Source organism: Oxyura jamaicensis, chromosome 8, assembly GCF_011077185.1.
Source record: "Oxyura jamaicensis isolate SHBP4307 breed ruddy duck chromosome 8, BPBGC_Ojam_1.0, whole genome shotgun sequence".
NCBI classification, from domain to species: domain Eukaryota; kingdom Metazoa; phylum Chordata; class Aves; order Anseriformes; family Anatidae; genus Oxyura; species Oxyura jamaicensis.
The window spans coordinates 352,366-377,223 of NC_048900.1; the positions used below are offsets into that span (position 1 = coordinate 352,366).

Genomic DNA, 24,858 nt, shown 5'->3' on the forward strand with positions numbered 1-24,858 from the left:
AATCCATCTACTTTCTGAGAAAATATTTAACTTTTGATATTTCTGTAAAGTATCTGATTATTTGTTTACTTCACAGAATAATTTTGACTAACAGGAACTGTGTGGCCCAAATAAAGCCTTACAACTAGAGCCTATATAATGCCTGTGTATTTATGATATGCAAGATAAAAAATAATAATTTAAAAAGGGTACTATCAGGAAATAGAGGTGTAAGGGGGAAATCCCCATCAGCAGTCAAGACAGCACTTGAAAAAAACAAAACAAAACAACAACAACAAAACAGAATGAAATAACTACAATCAATTCTCAGTTACCTACTAGAAAGTGCACATGGTGGTTTAGGTGGAAACTTCAGAAAATGGAGCTGCCATACATGCAGTGTGATGAGCTCTGCTCAATGATCAGCAGAAGGAAAATAAATCCATTATTATTTAAAGAACAGCAACACACACCCATGTGGATGCAATGGAGAAGGAGTGGCTATCCTGTGCATCCTTGCCATTGCTGGGCCATCAGCCCGATGGCCACACATTTTACCTCTACTAACCTCGTTGCCTAAACACAGCACTTCTGTGCAGCCCGTGCCACCCAGCCGGCACCTTACCCAGTGCACCTGTGAGCAACAAAAGCGTATGGGAGAGATTTATAGGCATGTGTCCAAACCCACTATGTCTTTGTTTTTAATCTCTTTTAAATTACATACTCCCACATGAGGTAAAATTAGGCCATATTCATGCTTTTGTTATGAAAAGATGATGTGCCTACATTTAAGCAAATTTAGTAGGTCCCGCTGGGGGATGTGTCATTCACTGAGCCATGCTCCCCCGTCCTGAGCCAGATGGTTGATGGAGAAGCCTCTTGCAGGAATCCATCTCGATAGAGGATGATGGTACACTGTACTTGGTGACCAGGCTGTCACTGAATGCAACTCCGTCACAGTATTTAAATCACATTAAAGCTTCCTTTTATTACATACCCCCTTGTGATTTTGTCTCGGTACATTCTAATTACCAGCCTTGCTGCAGCACACACACATATTCCACTGCTCACTGTCCTTCAGACTTTATGGGAAACTATTTATTTTGCACAAACCCAATGAAAATATTGCAAAGACAGCTCTCTCCTTTTCACTTTGCTTTTCTCATTCTATAGCATAAACTGTTTTGTTTTATTTTATTTATTTTTGGTGGGGAGAGAGACAGCAAAATATTCATGTTTACATTAATTTTTAGAACCTGCAGGTACACCTGTTAAGCCTTCCCAAAGTACTGGTTAATCGCTTTTTCTGTTCACTTACTTAATACCCAATATTGAAGTATCAACATATTTTTTGAAAGATGCTAGATGTCAGCTGTGTCTGTTTTTCAGAAATACTACATTTCATGTTCCTTATTCTCCAGCTATTAACTTCCCCAACAGACCACTTTAGAGGAGGTGCACTTCACTAATTTCTGATGACTTGTACCAGCTTTTTCTGAGCTGTATTTTCAGCAGCAGGCACGGTTCCTTCCTCTTGCCTAATACTCCCCAGCACTGACCAGGTCAGAGGCCATGTGGACTTTAATGATACCCTAACAGAGGAAGGACCAGGGTCCGGGCTTTGTTCAGCACCTCCACAGCAGCACCTTGCCATTTAGCCCCAGCTTTGCCATTCTCAGTTTTCTAATTACAGCACCAACCTTACTTAAACAGGGATTTTATACTATCTTGCTGTTTTCTTAGCTTTTTCTCTTGAGTAAGAATCAAACCATTTTGATTCTAAACCATGGCAAAGTAGCCATGTAGTGAAAGCCTCCATTCATGCTCGCTATCTCATTTGACCCAGCTCCTAGGCACAGGGCAGGAGACTGGCCCCACTCCCCACACAGGCCAAGCTCAGCTCTGGGTGGGGAGGTCCTTCAGCTCCAGACCGCAAAGCTAGGCTCGAGGCCTCACCTTCGCAAGTCTGCCTGGAGTAAATGCAGACTTTCAATGGGGACCCTCTTAGAAAAAAAACTACACAACTTCCCTTGGGCAAGAGAGAGGGACTGTCAGAGAAAGCACAGGCGTGGAAAGTCCAGCAAAAGCAAGGAAAATGCTCAGATTTCTCTGGTGATAAATGAGCTGACAGAGACAGTAGTGATCGCCAGCACTGACTGCAGGCAGCTCGTGCTGTGGGTTGCTGGCAGCCAGATCACGAAGATGCTGAAGTTCTCCATATATCCGATTCAATTTTCAAGAACTGCTCAATTTGTTACTTTGATCCAAAAACAATCTGGGTTTTCCCGCCATGTTCAGTAACAACAGCAACTGGTACTGTGTACCATCACACAGCTTCCTCAGTATAGTGCATAGCACATGTTATAGCATGGGGCAACTGAAAACCAGGCCTTCCCCTTCTCCCCACATTGCATTAAATTACACTCCAGGTGCTACATCTTGCAGGAATGTTTTATTAACCTGCAGGTTGCTGATTTTGTTTGCTGCTAACAGGGTGCATGTGTATGTGTGTGCTGCTCCTCAGATACTTCTGGCACATTTTTACATGTAAATCTGAAACCTCATTTAAATTTCCTAAGAACTTAATGATATATACTGCATTCATCATTTACTAGGAAAGGGGCTGAAATTCTTGATCTCCAATATGTTTTTGCCAGCTTTTAATACGTATCCCTCTTTCCCTTTGCTCACAGAAGCTAACCAGCTGCTTGTTCAGAAAAATCATTCAAGCAAATGCTCCATTTTCTAAATACTTTGATGTTTTTAGGAAGGTGAAAAAAAAAAAAAAAAAAGTTTGGATTATTGCTCTGTGTAATTTCCCTTCTACAGTCACTTCAAAATCTAAACAGCCTCCCCCCCAGCTAGTCTCTCCATGTAAAATATATCAGAAATCAGACCACTAGATATGTCTTTAAGAATACTAAGCAGTAGTCTGTATGTACTCATGCTGATACAGCTTGTAGGACTTTCTCAAAAAAAGCTTCAGCAGTGATAGCCAGTGGTAAAATCCTAAAGAACTAGACAGACGAAAGGTGGAGAAGAAAAATCAAATGTGGATGTAAACAAAAAAATAAGAAAAGGAAAACAGAACAAGCCAGGAATGAAGATAACACAAACAGTGAGGTGAACAGCAGTATCATCCCCAGGCCTGAAGGCAAAGAAATGAATTTTAGCTCCTGGATGAACACTTCCACTCTGGGCTAGGGGTCTTCATTTCTGTATTAGCACTCTTGGTCAGCTGAAGTCAGAGGACGCTGGTTTTAGTAGCAGAGGCTATTTTAGTTAGAAGGACAGGGTATAAAATGAGTGATGTCAAATAGTAAAGAGGAAAGAGGGTTTTTATTAGATGATGAATGGTAAACCCTGCAAGAACAAAATCTGGAAGATTAAGATTTCAGTACCAAGTTTGTGACAGAGACTGTATGTGGGAAGAGCAGCTCAGGCTCACCCACACCACCAAATGTCTGTGGATTTATAAGCAGCACAGCACTTAAACAGTGACAGAAAACATACTCCAGATGGCAAAGGGCATGGGTGGCCTTCCAACACAAGAACTTGGATTTAAAGCCGCTTTTCCCTGTCACTGCCTATTTAAGAGTCTGGAGTTAAAAATTATTCCTTGAATGCTGCAGCAAGGCTAACACGTGTCTTAACCACCTCCACGCCAGGAACACAAGCACACCCTTGAAGACTGGGAGGCATGAGAAATACAGCCATCAGGTGGATTTTGGAGACTGCCAACTGTGCATCAACCTCAGGTTTAGACTGTCTTTCCTTGCTTACAATTTCTATTTCAACTTACTTTTTTTCCTGCTTCTTTATCCAAATAAGATTATTTTCTTTCTCCTACTTTCACACAATTGTTTTTTCATGGAAGACACAGATGAAAGAATTACTTCTTGTCAGCAAGATTATTACCTGGCTGACATGCAGTTCCTTATATGGTTAAAACACAGGTTAATCGTGGTAGCTCGCATGCTGCTGTATCAATCACTGCCTTGCTAGAGCTGTCTCCAAGAGCACAATGGGATTCAGTGCTTCAGTGTTTGTTGCTACAGCAGTGATGAATTTGGATGGCTTTCAGAGAGCTACAAGCATGATTCACAGCTGCTGCTGGCTTAGATATACATAAACAAACATCTCAGAATGTGAAGGTTTGGAATTTCCAATAAACAGATTCTTTGAAGTGGCAGACTATTGATACATAGGAACAGTCAGCAGAAGAATAACAAGCATGTTTCATGTTGTGGGTCTCTGACAAAAGCAGAGTGATTATCATCATCATCACTGAACACACAAGCTTCAGCTCTTGTGAGTTAAAAGTGAACTTCTGGGTGAAAACATAGGAGACAAATCCCCCCAGTGCTGCAATTTATACAAGGTGGGAAGTACAAATATTTAGGAAGTCGTGAGAAGGCTCCAGCCTCCCAGCTCCCCCCTGCAGTCGCTCAGGTGTAGGTGAGGGCTCTGGGCTCACTGTTACCAGCACTGCTTGCTCCTTAGGTTTTAACTGGAGAAAAAAAATGCACAGAGCCTGCCTGCCTGACAAAAGCCTGTCTCTTGGCTCTTGGGGCTTTTCAAAGAAACTGCTTTCACCACAAGAGCATTCCTACGGAGTTGCATTTATTCCATTTTATTTTTTATTTTTTTAATTTCTAGATGAATTAATAGCACATCAGTCCAGGCAACAAGTGCAAGCCATATTCCTAAGTAGTGCCACACTGCGCAGACCCACCTGCCTCATATTCCAGCCCCGCAGAGCTGTCCAGGCCTGAGTGAAGCCAGCCAGAGGGGACACCCTGAAGGACAGGACCACAGCCATACCACTGCACCTGCACCAGCCACTTAGACTACAAGTTCTTTCTACTTGTAAGCTTAAGTTTTATAAGAAGGCCGATGCTGACTTACACTGCAATAGGGGAACAGGACACTAAAACTATAGGGATTTTTTGTTTTCTTTTTGAACAAGAGGTTGTCAGCCTATTGCCCACCCAGAGATGAGAACAAGCAATGCTAGATTATCAATCCTTGCAAACCCACTCTCCAGCTCTTGAAAAAAAAAAAAAAAGGGGGAGGGGAGGTGGATAAATGTGGTCAACTTCTACATTTTTGGTGTGGTGTGCGCATGAGTATGGTTGTGGTATGGCAATGAATCCTTCCATGGTACAGCTGAGGCTGAGGAGAAATGGAGAGGGCCCAGGGGCACACCATAGGTGAACAGGGTTTTTCAGCATATGCTGGGTCCAAGGCCTCTCTGGAAACCTCCAGGCAAACTGACACTGTAGGGATACAGCAACAGCTTCAACCTGGGAAAGGAGGTATCAGCAAAACCGGAGGATACAAAACAAGATCTAGGGGGGCTATCCGCAGATTACAGCCGTAGTTACTCATGAAATTTACTCATGAAATAAGGAATTCAGCTTCAGACCTGGGCACCTGTCTCTGGTGATGTTCCCTCCACCAACCCTCGGTTCTCGGTCTCCAACACTGGCATGTAAACACCACCTCTCACCCTCCCTCACCTGTTTGCATTTTCAGAAGGCCACCAGCATTAAGATTGCCTCGACATTCAACCATCCAGGGAAGCAGATCCAGGTAAGGGTGAAAGCCCTCAATCTAGCTGAAGCATGCTGTGTGGCTCACCTCAGGACAAGGGGAAGAACACCAAGAAGACTGCATTGTTAAAAAGGAACATTTTATTGCAAGATATTACAGACCTGGCACTATGGCCAAAATTTTTCCATTACATTGAAATTGCTACCCACATATCAGGCAACAGCACCTACAAAGCATGGCAGATTGAAATATCTGAACTCAGCCTTTTTAAATAAATTCTGACCTAAACAGAAGCTTTTTTTAAAAAACAAAACAAAACAAATTCAAGACTATATAAACTGATTGTAGAATATGAAACTGATGTTTTAGTATCTGGGATGCTAACCACTGTGATAAAAAGTGATGTTCATTAATGGTATTGCTTAAGAGAAGAGACTCCTTTCACAGCCCCTTTGTTTTAGGGAAAAACAAGTATTTGTTATTCATTGATAATTTTTCCACATATTTTCCGCCATTTTTTTTTCTGTAGATTTTCTAAATCGGGTAGATTTAATTAATGAGTAACCCTTTTAAAGTATTACTGACATGCAGGATAATCTAGAATGGGGCCAGAAAAAGTATTCATTTCAAAATAGCTTTGTAGGAACAGTCTTGTGAAGCTGACATCTCCAAGCTTCAGATGTATGCACATCTCTGAGCCTCAGTTCATGATTCACGTTCTTCCTGTGATGCACTTACCTCTGAGACCTTGGTGGTTTTCCTGAGCATGACTGAAAAGGTAGGAGTTTAAGCAGGCACATAGCTCAAACACGAAAAGTCTGGCCAAGGACATAAATGCCAACTGTTAAAATCCCTGTCTGTGGCACATTAGGTGCTCTCACTCCCCAGTAGCATTGTCTTCTATATGCTTTTTCTCCCATAAGGAAGAATCATCAACTCAACCCTAACACCACTTGAGGGGTAAGGTGAGCCCCAAGCAAATAAGTTTAATCTCCAGGCAGAGCTGGACTGCATCAGCTTGTGGGTGCAGACCACCTAAAAGGAGTCGCACACTCCATATGAAGCAGCACATGGCAAACAGGACGGAATGCCCAGGGATGTTTTACTACCCACCAGCCTCCATATCCAGTTTTCCATGCATACAGCCTAGCCACACTACCGTTAGGCAGTTACTCCAAAATCACAATTCCAAAGTCCTACACAAAGCTCTTTTAAATGAATGAAATAGCACTGGGACTAGAATATACAGGCAGTCATCTTACAAAGTGTGGGATTGGACTTTTACAGTTTCCTGGCATTGTGAAAATTTTCATAATTTTCCAGAGGCTGATACTTGAAAGAGCTTTACCAGAAAGTAGGGTAGGTACTGGAAGAGAAGTGCAACTCCAGAACCATGGAAGATTGTGATAAGGAACCAAAACCAACTGAACAACCACAAAATCACTAAACCACTGCAGTCTTTAGTCTGAAGCAATACAGCCAAGGTGAACAAAGGCACACTCATGCTTACACGTGCAATTTCAGAAGTCCAGCTCTTTAGCACAGACTGCCATAGACTCTCTCTAACCTAGCAGAGAAACAAAGACAGTAAGACTCAGTTATTGATTCCAAGGTGTACGTGTGCCACACATCTCAAAACATGAGATATGTACAATAAAGTGACTGGCTTAATCAACTCTCTCCTCTACCCACTTAATTAGAACCTTCCTAATTCTGTTAAGATGGGTTTATCTCCTATCAACAAAAGATGTGCATTTCCAAGCAACAGAAACCAAGAAAACAAATAGCTCCCCTTGAAGTCTAGAAGCTAAAGAAAGCTTAAAGTGGCTTTAAAAAAAAAAAATCATTCAAGTCCATATCAGCTAAATATACAATTAATTTAATAATCAGAGGACTTCTAGGACTTCTCTCTATATATTTCAAACTCTACTGGCAAGGTCCTGATGCAAGCAGGGCAGGAGCATTAACAAAAAACACACAGCTAACTACCTGGGCAGCTCCAACACTCGCACTCAGAAAGCCTGCCACTGAAAACAGCTGCTCCTAACCTAAGAGCATCATTTTGGAAACTGGCCAGGACCAGAGCTCCCCACTTTTCAGGCACAACTTTACATTTTTGGTGTTACAACAAAATAGTTCACTATTGGGGCTTAAAGAATTAAATAAAGTTAACTAGGTTTACTATTATAAACCTAGTTTATTTTTTTTGCTACTGCTAAATTCTGCATGGTATGGCTTTGCCTTATAAACATCCTTAACGTTAGATATATTTTGCACTTAACCAATTTTTTCATGTTGAACAGCCATAGAATATGGTGCTCACAGGCACCTTTTTTGGTGATGAGTAAACAACCACTCTATTAAAGCATTATAAACATTCAAGATGATCTGATCACTTCCCTCTATTCTCTGCTTTAACAACATGTTGCTGTAAATCTTCCAACTTTCACAGCATATTAAAAAAAGTCCACAATCATGCACAAATTTAGAATTTTTTACTTAGACTGTATACACATAATTTGTCTGCAATACACTTTTAACATCCTAGTTATCTTTCCTGAAATCTCAAACGTAATTTTATCTCCAGCCTTTAGAGGTACTGATGTGTGCTTTCTGATTAAAAACAGTAGGAATACATTTGGACAATAATGCTTATGTTACCTGCAGGAACTTTCACAGTAAAACACCTAATAGTACTAATTTAATGATAACCTTAATAGATAGGACGCCCTTGTCTCCGGGCACCATCCTGCACAACTGTTTATTTTTAGCTCATCTATTTTATCAGAATGTTAACAAGCCTTTTGTGTTAACTGCACACATACAGGAAGACAGACATTTATTCATATTTTCCACCAATCAAATGTAATGCATCTGAACAAGTCATTTTATTGCAAGTAAATGTATTTTTACTTAAAATCATGAGAATATTTTAATCTCAAGCAAGACAAATCAGTTTCACAAACTTAATTCACACAATGCAAATAAATGCTTCACATTATAGACATTTAGATTTTCTTTAAACCTTTTTATTTAGAGATTTTTCTGGTAAGGAGATATACCATAGGAAAGCAATTTCACTGGCAGTGAGGTATGTATATACTCTACCAAAATACTCCTCTTGTTTTAACTGCTTTTAACTTTATTTACATATAAAGAAAATATCAATGCATATCCTTGGCTTAACTACAGTATTAGTTACCCTATATGAGTAAAATGAAATGTTACTTGCATACAAAATTGATTTGTAGAGGAATCTGACTTATGATTTAAACAAAAATCATGTTCTGAAGACAGTTTGAATGAACAAACACAATTCAGCATGACCAAGACACCTGCACCATATTTCCATCCTCACAGCACATTTATTTCAGTAATTCTGTAAGTAGGTCCTTAGCATGAGCATAGTGTTACAGTTTTCATACATATAATCACATCCAAAACAAGCTCTAAAATTTAAGTTGTAAACATTCTCTTCATATGTAGAAACATTTCCATCTGTGTTCAAATTTTCTAATATGATCAATCTTTTAAACAGAATTATAAATGAAAAGTCTACTCTAACCGTGTAGTGAGCAATGCTTATTAGTACATTTCTACGGTGTTAAATAAAATAGTAGAGAGGCAAACTTCTGTAAGCATGTCAGACTTTAAGTAAATCATCATAAAGAAACAAACTTGTTAACAAAAAGATGCTTTGTAATAAAGAAAGTTGGATTGAATCTATTATGATACAAAAACATAAGGGTAAATACCATCTTCGTTGACAAGTAGGAGGTAGCATGGATGCACCACTTTGTTGTCAGTGAGAAATGCAACTGAAGTAAAGAATATTTCCTTACCACAAATTTCCAGTATTATGTACATATTTATCTTAGAAATTTGTTTAAACAAGTTTCCCTCCACTTTTTAGTACAAAAAGCCTCATGTAATTTAAAAAAAACACACACCTAGATAGAGTACTAATTGCCCTATTTGAATGAAACAGTCTCTTGAACTATGAAGTACATGGTATTTAATGCCCTAAGTTGAGTAAATTGTATTAGCAGTTCTCGGTATTATACAAAACACTACATACATACCAACAAAATATAATATCTTATTTTACTATGTAATTCTTTTTGGAATAAACAGAGCCTTGATTTGGGTAACACTGCAGAGAACATGGTTTCTTTGTTTTTATTAAAATCCGTCTTAAGTACCCATGTGCAACGATTTAAAAATGGCTGCCATACATGTAATGGTCTTGTATTGATAGTGAACACAGTAACTGACAAAAACATAAACCTTAAAAACACATCTTCCACCCTATATAAAATATAAAGACTACTTACTGTAACTGTTAAGTATTCAATTTATTTTGATGTTACTGTAATCCACTTCCTCTATTTTTGTCTTTAGGATTTATAAACATAATTTAGTGTAACGATTTATTTTAAAAAATGACGAAATATTTCAAATTTACATCCAATTCCAATTTAAAAATGTTTCCTTGTTCTATGATGCTGCTTCTGCCATCAGTAAAGAAAATGAAGTTTCAGTAATTGAAGCAGGTTTTTTAAGTAGTGATGTGACTTCAACCATGCCAGCTCCAGTCCTTGGAAGATTTGCGTTGACAATGTGTCGCTGCAAGTGCTTTATCCAGTCTTCTTGAACAGACAAAGGTCCTCGAAAGACCAGACCACAAAACCTACACAAATATTAAAATTATTCCACCCAGATATATCTAGCATTACTGAAAAATTATCAAAAGTCTTAATTTTTCTCAAAGCCTGCTTCTACATATTTTAGCTAAAAACTAATAATTGTGTCCACTTATAGTAATCACGAACACAAAACATTGTGGTTCATACAACTTATACTCTTACATTTGTAATACTAGCAATAACAATCTCTTAGGGTTTCTTTTGAAGAACAGAATACTACTCAAACATGATCAGTATGATTTTAGCTAGAGAAACAGGAGTTGGCAATCTAATAACTAAGCACAACTAATTCAAATCCTCTTGTCTAAATTAATGAAAATAATCAACTACTTTCCCTCCCGCCCTTATTCAATTTCATCACACACACACTACACAACAATCTTAAATGTTTCTATAACTAAAATTAGTAAGCTCTTCAGAACATTTTCTTTCAATTAAAATAACCCTATGTACCTGCATCTGAGTATGTAAACTTCATCAGCACTATGAGGTAACGGCAGCATTTTTTTCTTGCTTCCAGATCTTGACCTTGACTTCTTTTGCTTACAGTCTAAAGCTAAGAAGAGAGAAATTTCCACATGTGAAAGTGATATTTCAGTCAGTGTTAAACCAAACAGAGATAGATATTCAATACATATCCCCTAAAGAAGTGGTGAAAAGACATCTACCTCCTTGTTATTGTACATTTAATTATAACATCATTACACAGCAATTATTGTGTGCTCTGAAAAAATTTACTGGTAAAACATCTGACACATTTTAAAAAAAAAGCACAGCACTTGCTCTTTTAAAGACTAGATAATTGACATTCAGCATTAAACTGTTGTTTTAGTACCAGCAGGCACCTGCTAACTTATTGTGGAATTGCACAGAAACAAAGCACCATTGGAAATATCCTTTCATTCATAAAACACTGTCAAAATCCTGGAACTTGTTTTGTAATTCAAATAACATCATAACACCATGTTCAACCATGCCGCATCTTCACAAAGCTGTAGCTTTCAGCTACCACAATCAAGAACTTCTAGTTTGAACAGAACAGTTGTCATTTGTTTTCAACAAAGAAAAAAAGTTTGTCTTTTTATATACTGTACTAAGAATTTCAAACGAAGCTTCCTCCTCACTCCTGCCTGAACTCTAAAGCATCTTGTGAAAACTATTTATCAATCCTTTTGAGATGGAGATGGATGGCATTAGAACAATCAACAGGGATGTCAAGGCCATTCTTTATATTGTCTGTTCGAAACCTTATTTGACAGTAACATGTGTGAAGAGGAAGCACATAGAAAACAGGTTCAATTAGCACTAAGAAGGTCTGCCTATACCTCCCATAAACAGATGCATCAGGAATCTGTACCAAAACCTGGAGATTCTAGGAAGCTGCCAGAGTTGGGGGATGTGGGGATTAAACTGCGTTAATATTGTTATGATGAAAACAGCTGATAAAGATCAAGAAAGACAAGAAGTTTGGGACTGCTCAAACTGAGAAGTGGATCTAGACATACTCCAAAACACAAGACACTGATGCTTAAACTACACAGAAACATGAAGGACAGTAACAACTGGTATTGATACCAAAAAGATATATGCTCTAAGACGTATTAACAGTAATATACAGAAGTTTTTAAGCTTGTCTAAGTTTTGGCTCACGTAGCAGAAAATAGAAGAATAAACCACTAGGCATTCTGAAGCATAAGACATCATCTGTGCGACATAACATGGTGATTCGAAGAAATACGTCTTGATTGCATCCTTCATTTTTCTCCACCTAAGGAGTACCTCTCAAACATGGCTTTAACCCTGTTAACTTTAAACTTTTAGACACAGCTATCATTTTCTACTTCCATCTGCAGATTCAAGATTTTAACAGTACGTTGAAAAATTAGAATGATTTCTGGAGGCTTGAAGGAACCAGAGAACTAACCAGACCTCAAACAAGTAGAAAGCAGACACCAACCTAAAGAAAATTCCTTCAGATCCTGGACGAAGCCATCATTATGAAGATGAGCCTGAACAATGTTTTTTTCTGATAGTATCAAGGAAAGCAGTCTCAATATAAAGCCAGTAACAGAGAGAGAAATGGCCAAGATAACTTCTGAAGAATTCTACAGGTAAGGCGTTCTTACCGTTTTCATGCTCTCACCAAAGGATATCCTTCATATAATTTGGAAGGAATAAAGCTAACTATCTTCAAAAACTTAAGGAATTATTAAGTAGTATTAATATTTCACATACTGCAACACCAGTAACATCACCAGAAATGTAAGCAGACAAAATACTGAAACCTAGACACCAGTTCTCTAAAGAAAATTACTTGTATGAGGGGAGACTTATCTGAAGCAGTTACTATAGCAAAAGCTTTGCTACTTCTGATTTTGCAGAACATCAGGGGTAGGGAGGAAACAAAGTCATAGTCTTATCTGAATGCAAACACATCCAAGTTGCACCTGATGTCTCTTAGCTGATGTCAGTTGATACAAATGAGTAAAACAAACAGACAGTAGACTCCTCCTAGCGAAGCCCACAAGTATTTGAAACAAGAACTAGCTCATTTTCTTCATACTAGCAAATTTAAGACATTCAATCCCATCAAGAATTTTGATGCTACTCACACGTATCCCAAGCATTTTCAGAGAGCCTTCACATTCTTATTAGACTTTATTTAGTTTTCTGTAACAGAATCCTGAATAGTCTCAAACATTCATATAACCTTCTAGGAAAAAAAAAAAACTCAGAACACCTATATAATCAAATGGACAGCAACACAGATGAACAGAAACTATCATAATATATGAACAGAGGTAGTTTCTACTTCCTTGAAAAGTACATTTTTCCCAAGAACAATATGAAAACAAAGCAAAAAACTATGGACATCTTCTCTAAGCTATTTGCCACGGATGCTCTAGATAGAGAAATCACAAAACAATGAGCAGAAAATAACATGAGTCATCAAGAAGAAGTCAGAGCACTCAATGTATTCTTCAAGTGATTTAGACAAGACTGGAAGCAGAACATTTGCACAGCAAGAAGCAGTTACAAAATACAAAAAATACCAAACCTGTGTTCTGCAAGGGGTATTTTTTTTGTTCCCTTTGTCTTACGACATAGTGAATATATTCCTTTACATTTTAGGGAGCGCAAAGCAACGCAACTACATTTTGAAGTTATTCCACTAAAGTAGCAAAGTGAGGAAAAAGCATAAGTTCTGGGTAAAGTTTATTGAAACTGTATTTCCAACACCAGTTATCAAAGATTTGTATTGTCTTTGATAATGCATATCTTTTGACAGCCACATTAATTCCACTTTTGTCCATCCAGACAACAAGTTTAAATGAAGTTACATGGTCACACTTGCTTACACACTCTTTTGGAACAATGCTTACAGATGTTTGCAAGCATGAAATAAGGCTTACCATTGTATCATCCATAACAAAGCATAGCTAGGTTCTGACCAAAACTCTTCCTATGCCTTTAGTGTAACAACAGATAACCTCAACAAAAAGTTTTTACCACTTTCAGGAAGAGACCAAAGATAACTTAGCTCTTGCAAGATGCATGGATATTCAGACCACACTTGCAACAAACTTCCAAAGACAGGCAGGAACTACCTATCCTTTTGCCTACTTTGTGGCTAACACAGCTACCAGAACTATCATCCTGCATTCTCCATAAAAGCCCAATTCTCTTTACAGGTCTCCTTCCTTCATATTTGTCCACCTGCTGTTTCCAAAAGCTTTTTGCAGACATCAAGTTATACTGCTTCATCAAAACTCTGATACAACATGACAAACAACTCATTTAAAACTGAAGATAATGAAACTTTGGAGTAACCTCGAGGCACTCATGTTCAATTTAAAATCATACTGTTTAGAAAAACATGCTACATAAAAAAGGCTATGTGTAAAAAACTACTGCATCTGTGATACCTTATCACAACCTACAAACAGATGGAGATATTAGACTATAATGAGCGTGCCCAGAAAAATATAAATTACCAAAATCATAAAACAGAGGTCCTTCATCCCATGACATTTGGTCTGAACTTCAAAACCAAACCCCATCTATGCTACTTTATACTCTCGACTTCTTAATATCCCTTAAGTAAAACACCGTTCATTTCAGGTAAACTGAAGTTAGGTCCTTATTAAGACTTAATTACTTCTGTCATAGTGGATGTAAACTTAACACAAGTTGAATAAATGCATATATAAATGGGTCTAATTAACCATTTTAAAACATGGCCAATTAAGAAGTAAAATATATTTCTTGCATATTTATTCACTAATTTGTCAAATTCAATCATTTTCTATTTTGTCTCATCATTACTGAAGAGTAAAATGCAACTGACAGTCTTTTTTTTTTTTTTTTTTAAAAAAAACTGTTGTATATTTATTTATTTTTTAACTCCAGTAATGTGGTCCCTGAAAGACTTTATGTGATGCTACCAAATTAGCCCACCGTGTGGGTTGATCAGATGTAATTGTAACAGCACAGAATGAAGACATACAAAGCCAGATCTCAGACCTCTACTGTGGTTGCACATGCTTCTCTAGAAAACTTCCTGAAGCTACAATTTTGCCAATGCAATATTCGAATATTTGGAAATGGAGTGGCCACAGGAATTCAGTCACACTACTGGCTCAAAGGTCAGACTCCTTCATTGTATATTATTATTCTCTCCCAAACTTCTGAAAAAGTGGTCTCCATCTACAGAAACAGAGACCAAAGAAGAAGAGAGTGATGATTCCCAGAAGATGACAGCTGGTAAGAAGCAACTGAGTATGTGAGAAGAGTCATCAAAGAGAAGATGTAAAAAGCCAAGGTGTGAGAGAATCAGGAGACTTCAGGGAGGAAATATAAGTCTGGAAAGAAGAAAAGGAAGGAAGCTGGATATCCAACTGCACCAAGAAGGGAAAGATGCATTTTGAAAATTTTGCATAAGTCTGATACTCTAGAGATAATCGTAAAAAAGTCAGTTTGACACATGCTCTGAGAAACACAAATGGGTAGCTACTCATCAAATCCATTATAAAAGAAAATTAGCATCTATTCAAAATAAGAGATTAAGTCATTACATTGTTCAAAATCGGTCCTCATAACAAAAAAACACTGCTCTAGTCAAGACATCCAAAGACCATCATGTAATCACTAATACAAAAGCCAGTAACCATACAAATGAATCTAGTCAGGTAGCTAGCTATGTGTTGGATAGGCACAAACTACCAACAAACAGTAATCTTGAACTTTCTAGCCACTTTTTTTTTTTTGAGTCCATTCCCAAAATTTACTATTATGCAACTATTTTGTATTATGTAACTAAAAATGTCAAGTTGCATTCAAAAAAAAAGGTAACACTCAAGTAAGTGCAATCAAAATACTGATTCTGATGAAGCAGAGCATCTGCTAGAAAGGCAGTATGATAGTCAATATTGAAAACATGCAGGCAAAATGAAAAATTGAAGTATAAGACTAGCACATATGCTAATGTGGCCCTGGAACAACTCTCACTTTGGTGACTCGTATAAAATACTGTTATTTCTCTAACACCTAGACAGCTTCCCTAACAATTATTAAATCATGAAAGAACTGCAACAGTCATGTTTACAAACAATTTTTAATTATAGCAAGAAACAGAGATAAACATTAAGCCAACGCGATTCCTTTAGAGTGGTTCTGTTTGCTTGAGAAGATTTAAGAAAGGCTTTGTGAAAACAGGAAAAAGGAACCTGTATAAATGTATTCTCACTGTATCCATAGAGGTTCCAAATTGAAGCCCTCTCTGAATTGCTCTCAACTGCAACCATTTTTAATTTTTTAAAAATTGTGATCTCCCCAAGCACAACACGCACAGCAAACTTAAAAGTAGTGTGTGCTAGTGAAATCTTGCATTTAAGATGTCTCCTAAAAAAAAAAAACACTATAAGGTGGATTATCAGATAAAACCAGTGCCTAAAAGTGTATTTTCTGGTCTATCAGACTTGCATTGAACTTACTAAAATGAAAAGTCAAGGAGAAAACTGTCAAATTTACAAGCTTTGCGAGGTTACAAAAGTTTTAACAGTAATGACTAAATGAACAGATTGGTTGCATAATATTACAGCTCTAACAGGTCTCCCCTTAAATCCCCTATTTCAGTAAAATGCCTTCATCTGCATGGCACAGGCTATTTATCTAGCTCAGGTCTAGCTTCTGAGATCAGAAGTATGTTTCTTTGTTGGTTTTATTTTTTTAAGTTCCGTTTCTAACCTCATTTTAAACAAACTTCTAGATCCAATGATAAAACAACACCCAGAACTTTTAAGTTCTTTTTAAGAAACATCAGCTGCTCTGAGGAGTATGCTACTACTAAGCTAGCTGAGTGTTCCTTAACAAAAAAAAAAAAAAAAAAAAAAACACAAAACAACAAAACACCTTCAAAGCATCTTTACAAGCTACATTCACATTTTTTATTTAGTGAAAAAGAAGCTGAGGTACAAGGATCTTGTCCAGGATCCAGTCTGTGTACTATCCTCTTTGCCACAGTGTCTCCCTCCATTTAATAACTGTTAATTTTGATATGCCATTTAAATATATAGTTACTGAAAAATATTTCACTGGTAGGTATATAAGCAAAATAACTTACCACAGGGCTAATCAAAGCATCAAATCACAGCAGTGGTAAAATGAAGTCCACTATCATCGTCTTTCTATTGTGTAAATATGAAAACTTTCAGAATCACTAACTAAAAGCATACTCTACAACAAAATGGATGTTATTGCATCTAATGTTTTTATTCTACTAAATCTACTTTGTTATAGCATTAACTTAGCATAACAAGATCAGGCATCGACTGGCTCAATGTGTAAATATATTTAAATATTTCTTTTAGGCTTCTGCAGAGAAGGCCTGAACCTATTTTTTATTATATGTAGCATAATGAATTATGTCTACAGATAAAAAAAGGTATATTTTTTCCAGTATTATGTAAATCTGTGCTTGTTGACACAGAAAACTGATGGTTGCCCTTCTAAATTACTTTGTATTTCAAACTTCATATCTTGAAGTTTTCCTCACTATATTCCATCCCTGCTCCTGAACTTGCTGCTGACCATAAAAAGTCCCACTAATCTTAGCAATACTTCAAGTAAACTTGGGAATTTGCCTACAGCCAAGAAAACTGAAGGTCTCTGGAAAAGAGTCAAAATATGGAATAGTAGAGGAATTTCAATATAAGCATGTTTTAATAAAAAAAAGCATTAATAGCAGTGCCAAACGATGTACTACACTCAATCCATTGTCAATCACTCCATGATTGGTTTGTGAGCCAAACAAAAAATGAAACCAGCTACATATATTATGTTGTTAGAAATATACAAGCTGGAAAACTACTTGTTTCTCCTATTTTAGCTACAGTATTCTTAGTAATTATATGTAATATAATTACATTTTTTTGTTGTTTAATTTTTGAAGTACTTATAAACACTTTGTTAGATGCCCAACTAGCTGGTTTGGAAGTTGTGATATTGTGGGAGAATGGATTTATATGAACATCTCTTAGTTTTGCTTACATACCTTAAGTGTTGGATCCAAAATGAGTAAGAATGAAAATCAGACATGAGAGTGGACAACAGCAACATACCTTTGTTTAAAAGTTGCTGAAGTTTTAGGGCTTTTTTTTTTTTTTTTTTTACCAACAGAAGCTTCAAAATTATTTTGAATTAACATATGCTTTTGTCTAGTCTGATGAGGAAAATGTATCATAGACAGACTTGCTTTTACATCTGTAACAAAACATACCTGTCCCAGTCAAAAGTCCAGCACTCTTCTTTCGTGCATAAGCGCGTAAGTGGTTGGACAGGCTAACAGCACTTGTAAACGTCGTATTGCAATGCACACACGTTCTAAGCTTCACAGGCATACCTATCATTCAAAAGAAAACTATAATCCAGTTCTCTCTTCAAAAAAATGAAATTCTCAAAGAGTTGTAAAAAGTTTTCTGTAATAAAGATGGTTTAAAATATATTCACTACATTGACGCGATTCTTTAGTATAATAGAAGGATCGAAGTTAACCATTATTAGTTTTCCATGTAGTACTTTAAGCCAAACCTTGTTATTTGAACAGAAAGAAGGCAACTTGAACCCATTAGGCTACTCTGCATTTAATACCTAATATCAAATTCCTACAAATCTCCACATTATGAAGCTCTATTCACAAAATACAACCCTACAATTTGAATAGCACAATTCTGTTCAGAAATTTCAGAGCTTGCAACATTTCCAATAAAGAGAATTTTAAAAGTATAGTTGACAAAGTGGTAATTAAAACCCATAAGACTAAAAGGCTCAACACTAAATTAGGCTGCTGCTGAAGGCTTAGAGAGAGAGGTGGTAAAACACATCACTGAACAGCTGTTAAACAAAACATTTGTTCAGTGCATTTTCTATTCAATTACTTTAGATGCGCAATCAATAATGAAAGTTAATGATTTAAAGTTTTTTGCTAAAATCTCTGTGCTAAATAAGTAATAAACAAAGCAACATGCTACTTATCACAGGAAAACAGTGAAAGTGAAATAATACTGAACTCCTCACTTACCAGACAAAGAAATCACTATAACTTATCCCTTGCTCGATTTTACCATCATGTTCTCCATTTATTTTACCCAAGATATAGTGTTTTGGTCAACTAATGTTTCCAGTTCTCTACTGATAAATCATTAAAAGAACAAATAATAATAAAAAAGCTACATCTATCCAACTGGAAAGCCTCAGTTTGCAGGAAAGAAAGAATCCTGTTCTCCAGCAGCCCCGAGAAGACATGCTGTTTTTTCAGGCAAGTTACAGAAGAAGAATATCTGGTTGGCAAAAAAAAAAAAAAACACAAAAACTTTCACTCTAAAACCAGGATTAGAAAGATTTGCCTTTTTAGGAAAATCTAGAGTATTTCAACTTGATGTTAAATATTTTCTCATTAACTCAACTGGCACAGTGCATTTGTTAGTTGTCAAATTCCGTTACCTCAGCCACAGATAACTATAGGGCCCCATTCATAACTGTTAGTATTAGGGAAGCACGTTTATTTTTACCTGGTTGTTCATCACAACCGAACAGGTTCTACCTAGTATTCAACAGTAAATATTAAACAGAAAGTAATACACACTGTCAGGTTTGGCAAGCTACTCCTTTAGCACTGTTTTTCAAATAATTAAGCCTGTCAAAGACACATTTCCTTTATCAAACAACCTCCTGTCTTAAAGGACAACCACATACATCCAGAAGACATTAAAGGTAATTCTGTTCCACCTCTGTCATTTTAGAAAGCCACCTTTGTTAAGAAATTGATTGTCACACTTTCATAGTTTCCTAAAAGAACTTCTGAGCACACTGGACTTGTTATTTCTTTAAAGGAAGACAAGAGTATAGGTGAAAACGTACTATGCAGTGCCAGTTTTACTACCCTACACTGGGTAATAACGAGAAAACCAAAAGAACCAAAAAAGTAATGGGTATAAAACTAAGATCTTACTCCTCAGTTTCAAGAATCCTGCAGCATTATAAGGCGTTGTCCAGATAAGAAATATAAAAATGCAAGCTCTACATACACATTAAAAAGGATCCTACAAGAATTCCTCAAGACTAGAAATAGCTCTGACAATCAAAAACATCATTCTAAAAAAATGAACGTATTAGTATAGATCGTCTAGAAAGTTGATTATAGAATTGTTTCATTAGCACAATTCTCAGCAGATGGGGACATCTTTGTCCATATCAGTCAGGGGCTGCATATTAGAACCCTGCTAGCTACAGCTGTATTCCAACAAAGATCAAACTAGCACACATCTTCACTCAGGGTAGACAGGCCCTAAGCAAGCATGAGTTTCCCCCAGCAGCCATGATTTTAAACCAAACAAGAATTAATCTATGGTGCAAGAGTATGTTTGCCTAAAACACTAAAATTAGTCAGTAGACATTAATCAGCTTGAAATATTATGTGCTTAAAATGTCATTAACAATTCTGTCGGTTTGAACAAACGCTGCTTTGCACAAGTCTCGAACGCTTAAATGAACTAGTTTGCAAACCAGCAGTTTTAAAGCCCAGAAACAGGGTCTAAGCCCAAACATTTCAGAACTGTTAAGTCTGCCAAATACCTCAACTTATTGTTCGTCTAGGATGTGTCTTCTTCCTTACTGAGGTTCACTTTGTGCCCACTTTGGATTGGTAAGCTCAAACATATGCAAAAAAGGAACTACATTCCATGCAGAAAAAAAAAAAAAAAACAAAAAAAAAAAAAACAACAACAACCAACTCAGTGCTGCTGAATATTCACTTAAGAAAAAACATGCAAGAAAAATCTGCTGTGCTACCTTTCAGAGTCAGCATCCTCTGGAACTGAAACAAAAATTAAATGAACAGAATCCCCCTCCAAAGTACTATGTACACGTTATGTTTTCTGTCAATTAATGGATTCTTTGGAAGTGTCAAGACAGCGAGAAACATCATCTTACCTGACTGCATAGTCAAGTCCATTTTTTGTGGCTGATACATCAATGGACTGTCTTCATTTAATGGAAGAACACATTTCTGAACAAACCTCTTTCTCGCTGTTTGATTATGAATCTTTTGAGGAGAAATATCAGGATTCCTTTCTTCTCCTAACCTTTTATTTTTCAGAAGTTCTATCAGTGTAAGTGACTGATTTTTTTTTTCATCATGTAGTACTGCTTTTGTTTCATCACATTCATTTAGGAAACTCAGCCCTTCTTCCTCCGATGCAGACACAGATGTATCCTCAGTCTTTAGGCCATTATGGTATGCTTCAAGAGGTATAACATTCTGAGATAAAAAGTCATCATTTGATGCAAATTTCTGAGCAACAAAGGGTCTGGGAATAATGCGTCGACTATTCAAAGCCTTTAGAATTTTTTCATACTTCTCTTCATTTTGCATCATCTCATTCAGAACACAGATCGGAGACTTGTGAGCATCCCACTTGGTTTTGCCAAGCCTCTTCAGGTGTCCTCGCACATGATTTGACAATCCAATTTTAGTATCAAACCAGCCTCCACAGAGCTGACACGTATGCTCAGAGGAAGTTTCAGATTTCTCAATTGCTATAAAGAAAATAATTTTCATGTACTTTGACAATTTTTAAATATTACTATAGCAAATCACAAGAACAGGCTTTACAACAAAATGAAGCAAGTCTTGTTTGTTGTTCAACTTAGCATCCTTTGTCCCCGCTAATTCACACCCAAATTAAATAAAAAAAAGAAACATACCTTTTCTAACACGCTTAACAGGAGTTCCTGTTCCAGTTCTTTTAAAATGTTGCATTTTGTCACTCGTTGCTATCTGTTCTGGTGAAACAACATGACGGGCTTCATAGCTCAATCCAGCTCTGTGAAGATGCCCTCTGACATGATTGGACAATCCAACACCTGTTTCAAAGGTTGCTGGGCAGTATGGGCAGGACTTCTTTTCAAGTGACAAATCAGTCCAATGGAAAATTGAATTATGTTTTGGCAATGCTGATCCTACATTTTCTAAATTCTGAGGATCATGCAGCTCATGGAGGAAGTTACTACCCTCAGTATCTTCATAATATTCAAAATAAAAGCCATCATTCTGCTCATAAGTAAGCGAAGATTTATCAACAGCTTCATGATCTTCCATTTTACCTTTGAATATGGGGAATAGGCTTACATGCTCCTGATTAATATCACTGTAAGATTCGTCCTCCACAGACTGTGTAGTGTAATCACATAGTTCAACATTATCCCATGAACTTTCATCTTCCGTTTCATAGCTGTCTTTTTTTACAGCAGAGTTAGGTTTCTGTAAAACAACAACAGTCATTTTATGCAGAAAATCTGGATAGCAATCCAAATCATTTCCTGTAACAGAGCCTTCCCTCTTGGATTCTTTAACTACTCTTTTTACAGCTACATGCCTACGACCTTTATAGCCTTTTGCCCTTTTGCAATCAAGATTATTTGAATCCATGACAAAACAATTATTATGGGGACTTCTACGTAAAGAACTGACAGAGTTGGACTCTTCCTTTTTTAAATGCAAAGGATAAGAGTCACTAGATTTTTTAATCATCCTGTAGTTTTCATATTTGTGTCTATATAAATAACTACTACTTGTTTTGACACTAGCTTTCTGCTTTGCTGTTTGATGAAAAGATTTAGGTTTCTGGTCAATGCTATTTCTAATCAAAAAGGTCTTGTTTGTAGAATTTAGTTTGCACACACTTACAGATGACTGTGAAACACTTTTCCGGGCCTTCTGTATCCTGTAGGGTCTCTTGTGAAGTTTGGTGAAGTTACTGGACTGTGAAGTAGAGCCAAAAGATCTTTTTACATCCTGTTTTAAAACTGAGTTCTTTGGAAACGTAGAAGATTGTTTCATCAACTGTTTTGTCCTGCTACCAAAATCTAAAGATTCTTCTATAATGCTACCTTTCCTCTTTTCTAGTCTAAGATGGCTACCAAAGTGATCGATGCAAGATGTTGGATGCAGGTATTCCATGTGTTTTTTTAAAATGCTTCTAGCCGAAGTTGTAAATGGACACATCTTACACATGTACGTTGATGACTTTTTTGAGGATCCTAAATATGGATCTTTCATGGATGCCTTTTTCTGTGATTTCCTCTGGGACATGTCACTACCAATAATGGAACATTTGACTACTGCTCCATGAGCAATCCCTCGATGGCATTCAAGTTCATTTTCTGTCACAGCCATGAAATTGCATTCCTCACAGCAATAATATCTTTTATCTTTTTCATGGGTCTTTGCATGCTGCACAAATGTTTTGGGACAATTAGTACCAAATACACATTGGGGGCACTGTAACCGTGCACTCCTACCCTCATCCTGAAGTTCTTTAAGCTCACGGATTTCTTCCATCAGTTTCTGCCTTCTTTCCTGGTGAATTATCATATGTTTAAGAAGTGAATTACGATCTCGAAATGTCCTTCCACATTCCCTACATGCATAGGGCCTTGGGACATTGAGATGTCGGAAATGGCTGTTCCCATCTAAATGGTACATCATATGCCTATGCAGATGTTTCTTCTCCCTAAAATTCACATTGCACTTTGTACAGGGATAAAATGATGGTTCATCAGTACTGAAAGTAGATGGTGATTCAGAATCATTCTGTTCACATTTATTTTTTAAAGTGTTGGAAAGAAAAGTGCTAGTGTGAACAGGAGAAGCATCTTCTGCACAGCTACCAGTGGGACTATAAATGAGTTGTTGGATAGCATCAACAGCTTCCAGCTCTTCATCTGGGGATTCAGGCTTTACTTTACTCAATGAATATTTGTGTGGTTCTACCATTTGTAGCTCTTCATTTTGTTCTAAGAAGTCAACACTTCGCAGTTTTGATTTACTAGGAATATAACTGGTATCACCAAAACAGTCTTCAGTATAGCGTGTTATTTTACTAACATCCATTTTTCTTTTTCTTTTTTTTTCTAAACCTACTTTACAGTGAATTGGAGACTTCTCTATTGTTTCTTCATTTGTCATAAGAAACTGTATAAACTCTTTTTGTGGATCCCAGCTGGGATCACATCCCGATCTGAAATCGCCTGTACCTGAGGAAATGCCTGTTAACGTATCAACACAATCATCTTTTACCAGTAAATTTTTATCATCCTCACAAACTTCTACTTGGCCTACTAAAGTGCTATCTACACTATTACCTACTGATTTCTGTAAATCACAACCAATTGAAGCAGAGGTAGGTAGATTTTTAATGGAATGAGTCATGTTCTTAGCATGTGCTACATCAGGTAACAAAAATAAAACTTGGTGCTGATTTGATTTTTGTGTTGTACTCTTTGCAGGCAGCTGAAGGTCTTGAACCACTGTCAAAGTTGAGCAGGAATCTGTATGATGACCTACAGGCTGTCCAGTGGTTTTATTCATAATGGAAGTCTTAGTTGAGGTGGAGTGTGAAACTGGTCCATTAACAGCAGTTCCTCTAGACAAGATAAAGTTTTCACTAGAAACAGTAGGAGCACCAGTGTGTATAAATAGAGAAGTCTGGCCTCCACTTAAGGCTTTTTCAGATCTGTCCCTTGATAGCTCCTCAGGCAGAGTCAGTGTATTGTTTTTCTGAAATGACGTGTCGCTCTCTTGTGATATAGGAATGCCACCTTCTTCCTCAGATATGAAATTATCATCACACAGAATTTCTTCTTCTTCTTTAGCACCAGTGACTTCAGTATTTAAGTCATCCATGTTGCTGGTCTGTCCATTAAGCACATTTAGACTAAAAAAAAAAGAAAAAAATCAGGCAATCACAGAAATAAGTGTCAATTTTAATTTACAACTTTTTCCAGGAACAGCCTTCTTCACACTGCAATCAGAAAAAATAAGTTCTAAATAAGAATATGCATTTTTTACAAGCTTAAGACATTCAAGAAATGTTTAAAATTAATAAATGAAGTAATCAAAAACTATACATTTTTTGCTATGCTACATTACCTACAAAAATACCAAACACCTACAAGCAAGACGGAAAAAAATACAATTAACAAAAATTGTGCAAATACATTATAGAATTTATCTTTTAGTTGCTTTCTATAGGCAAAACAAGTTAGCAGTAATAGCTAT

General features: G+C 36.9%; 1 protein-coding gene across 11 annotated transcripts in view; it reads right to left on the reverse strand.

The window, feature by feature from the left end:
- Positions 1–6,059: 6,059 nt before the first annotated feature.
- ZNF644 (zinc finger protein 644) overlaps positions 6,060–24,858 on the reverse strand; it is a 76,768-nt gene continuing 57,969 nt past the window's right edge. For 9 of the 11 annotated variants that reach the window (XM_035332594.1, XM_035332591.1, XM_035332590.1 and 6 more), the window contains 6 exons: positions 22,486–24,514; positions 21,504–22,059; positions 20,730–21,335; positions 18,019–18,141; positions 10,695–10,797; positions 6,060–10,225 (listed from right to left, as the gene is read on the reverse strand). In XM_035332594.1, the coding sequence (XP_035188485.1) occupies positions 10,033–10,225; positions 10,695–10,797; positions 18,019–18,141; positions 20,730–21,335; positions 21,504–22,059; positions 22,486–24,483 (3,579 nt within the window). In that variant the 5' untranslated portion in view covers positions 24,484–24,514 and the 3' untranslated portion in view covers positions 6,060–10,032. Of the gene's footprint in view, positions 10,226–10,694; positions 10,798–18,018; positions 18,142–18,172; positions 20,471–20,729; positions 21,336–21,503; positions 22,060–22,485; positions 24,515–24,858 lie in introns of those variants that run through there. The other 2 variants (XM_035332598.1, XM_035332599.1) reach the window with 2 other exon arrangements.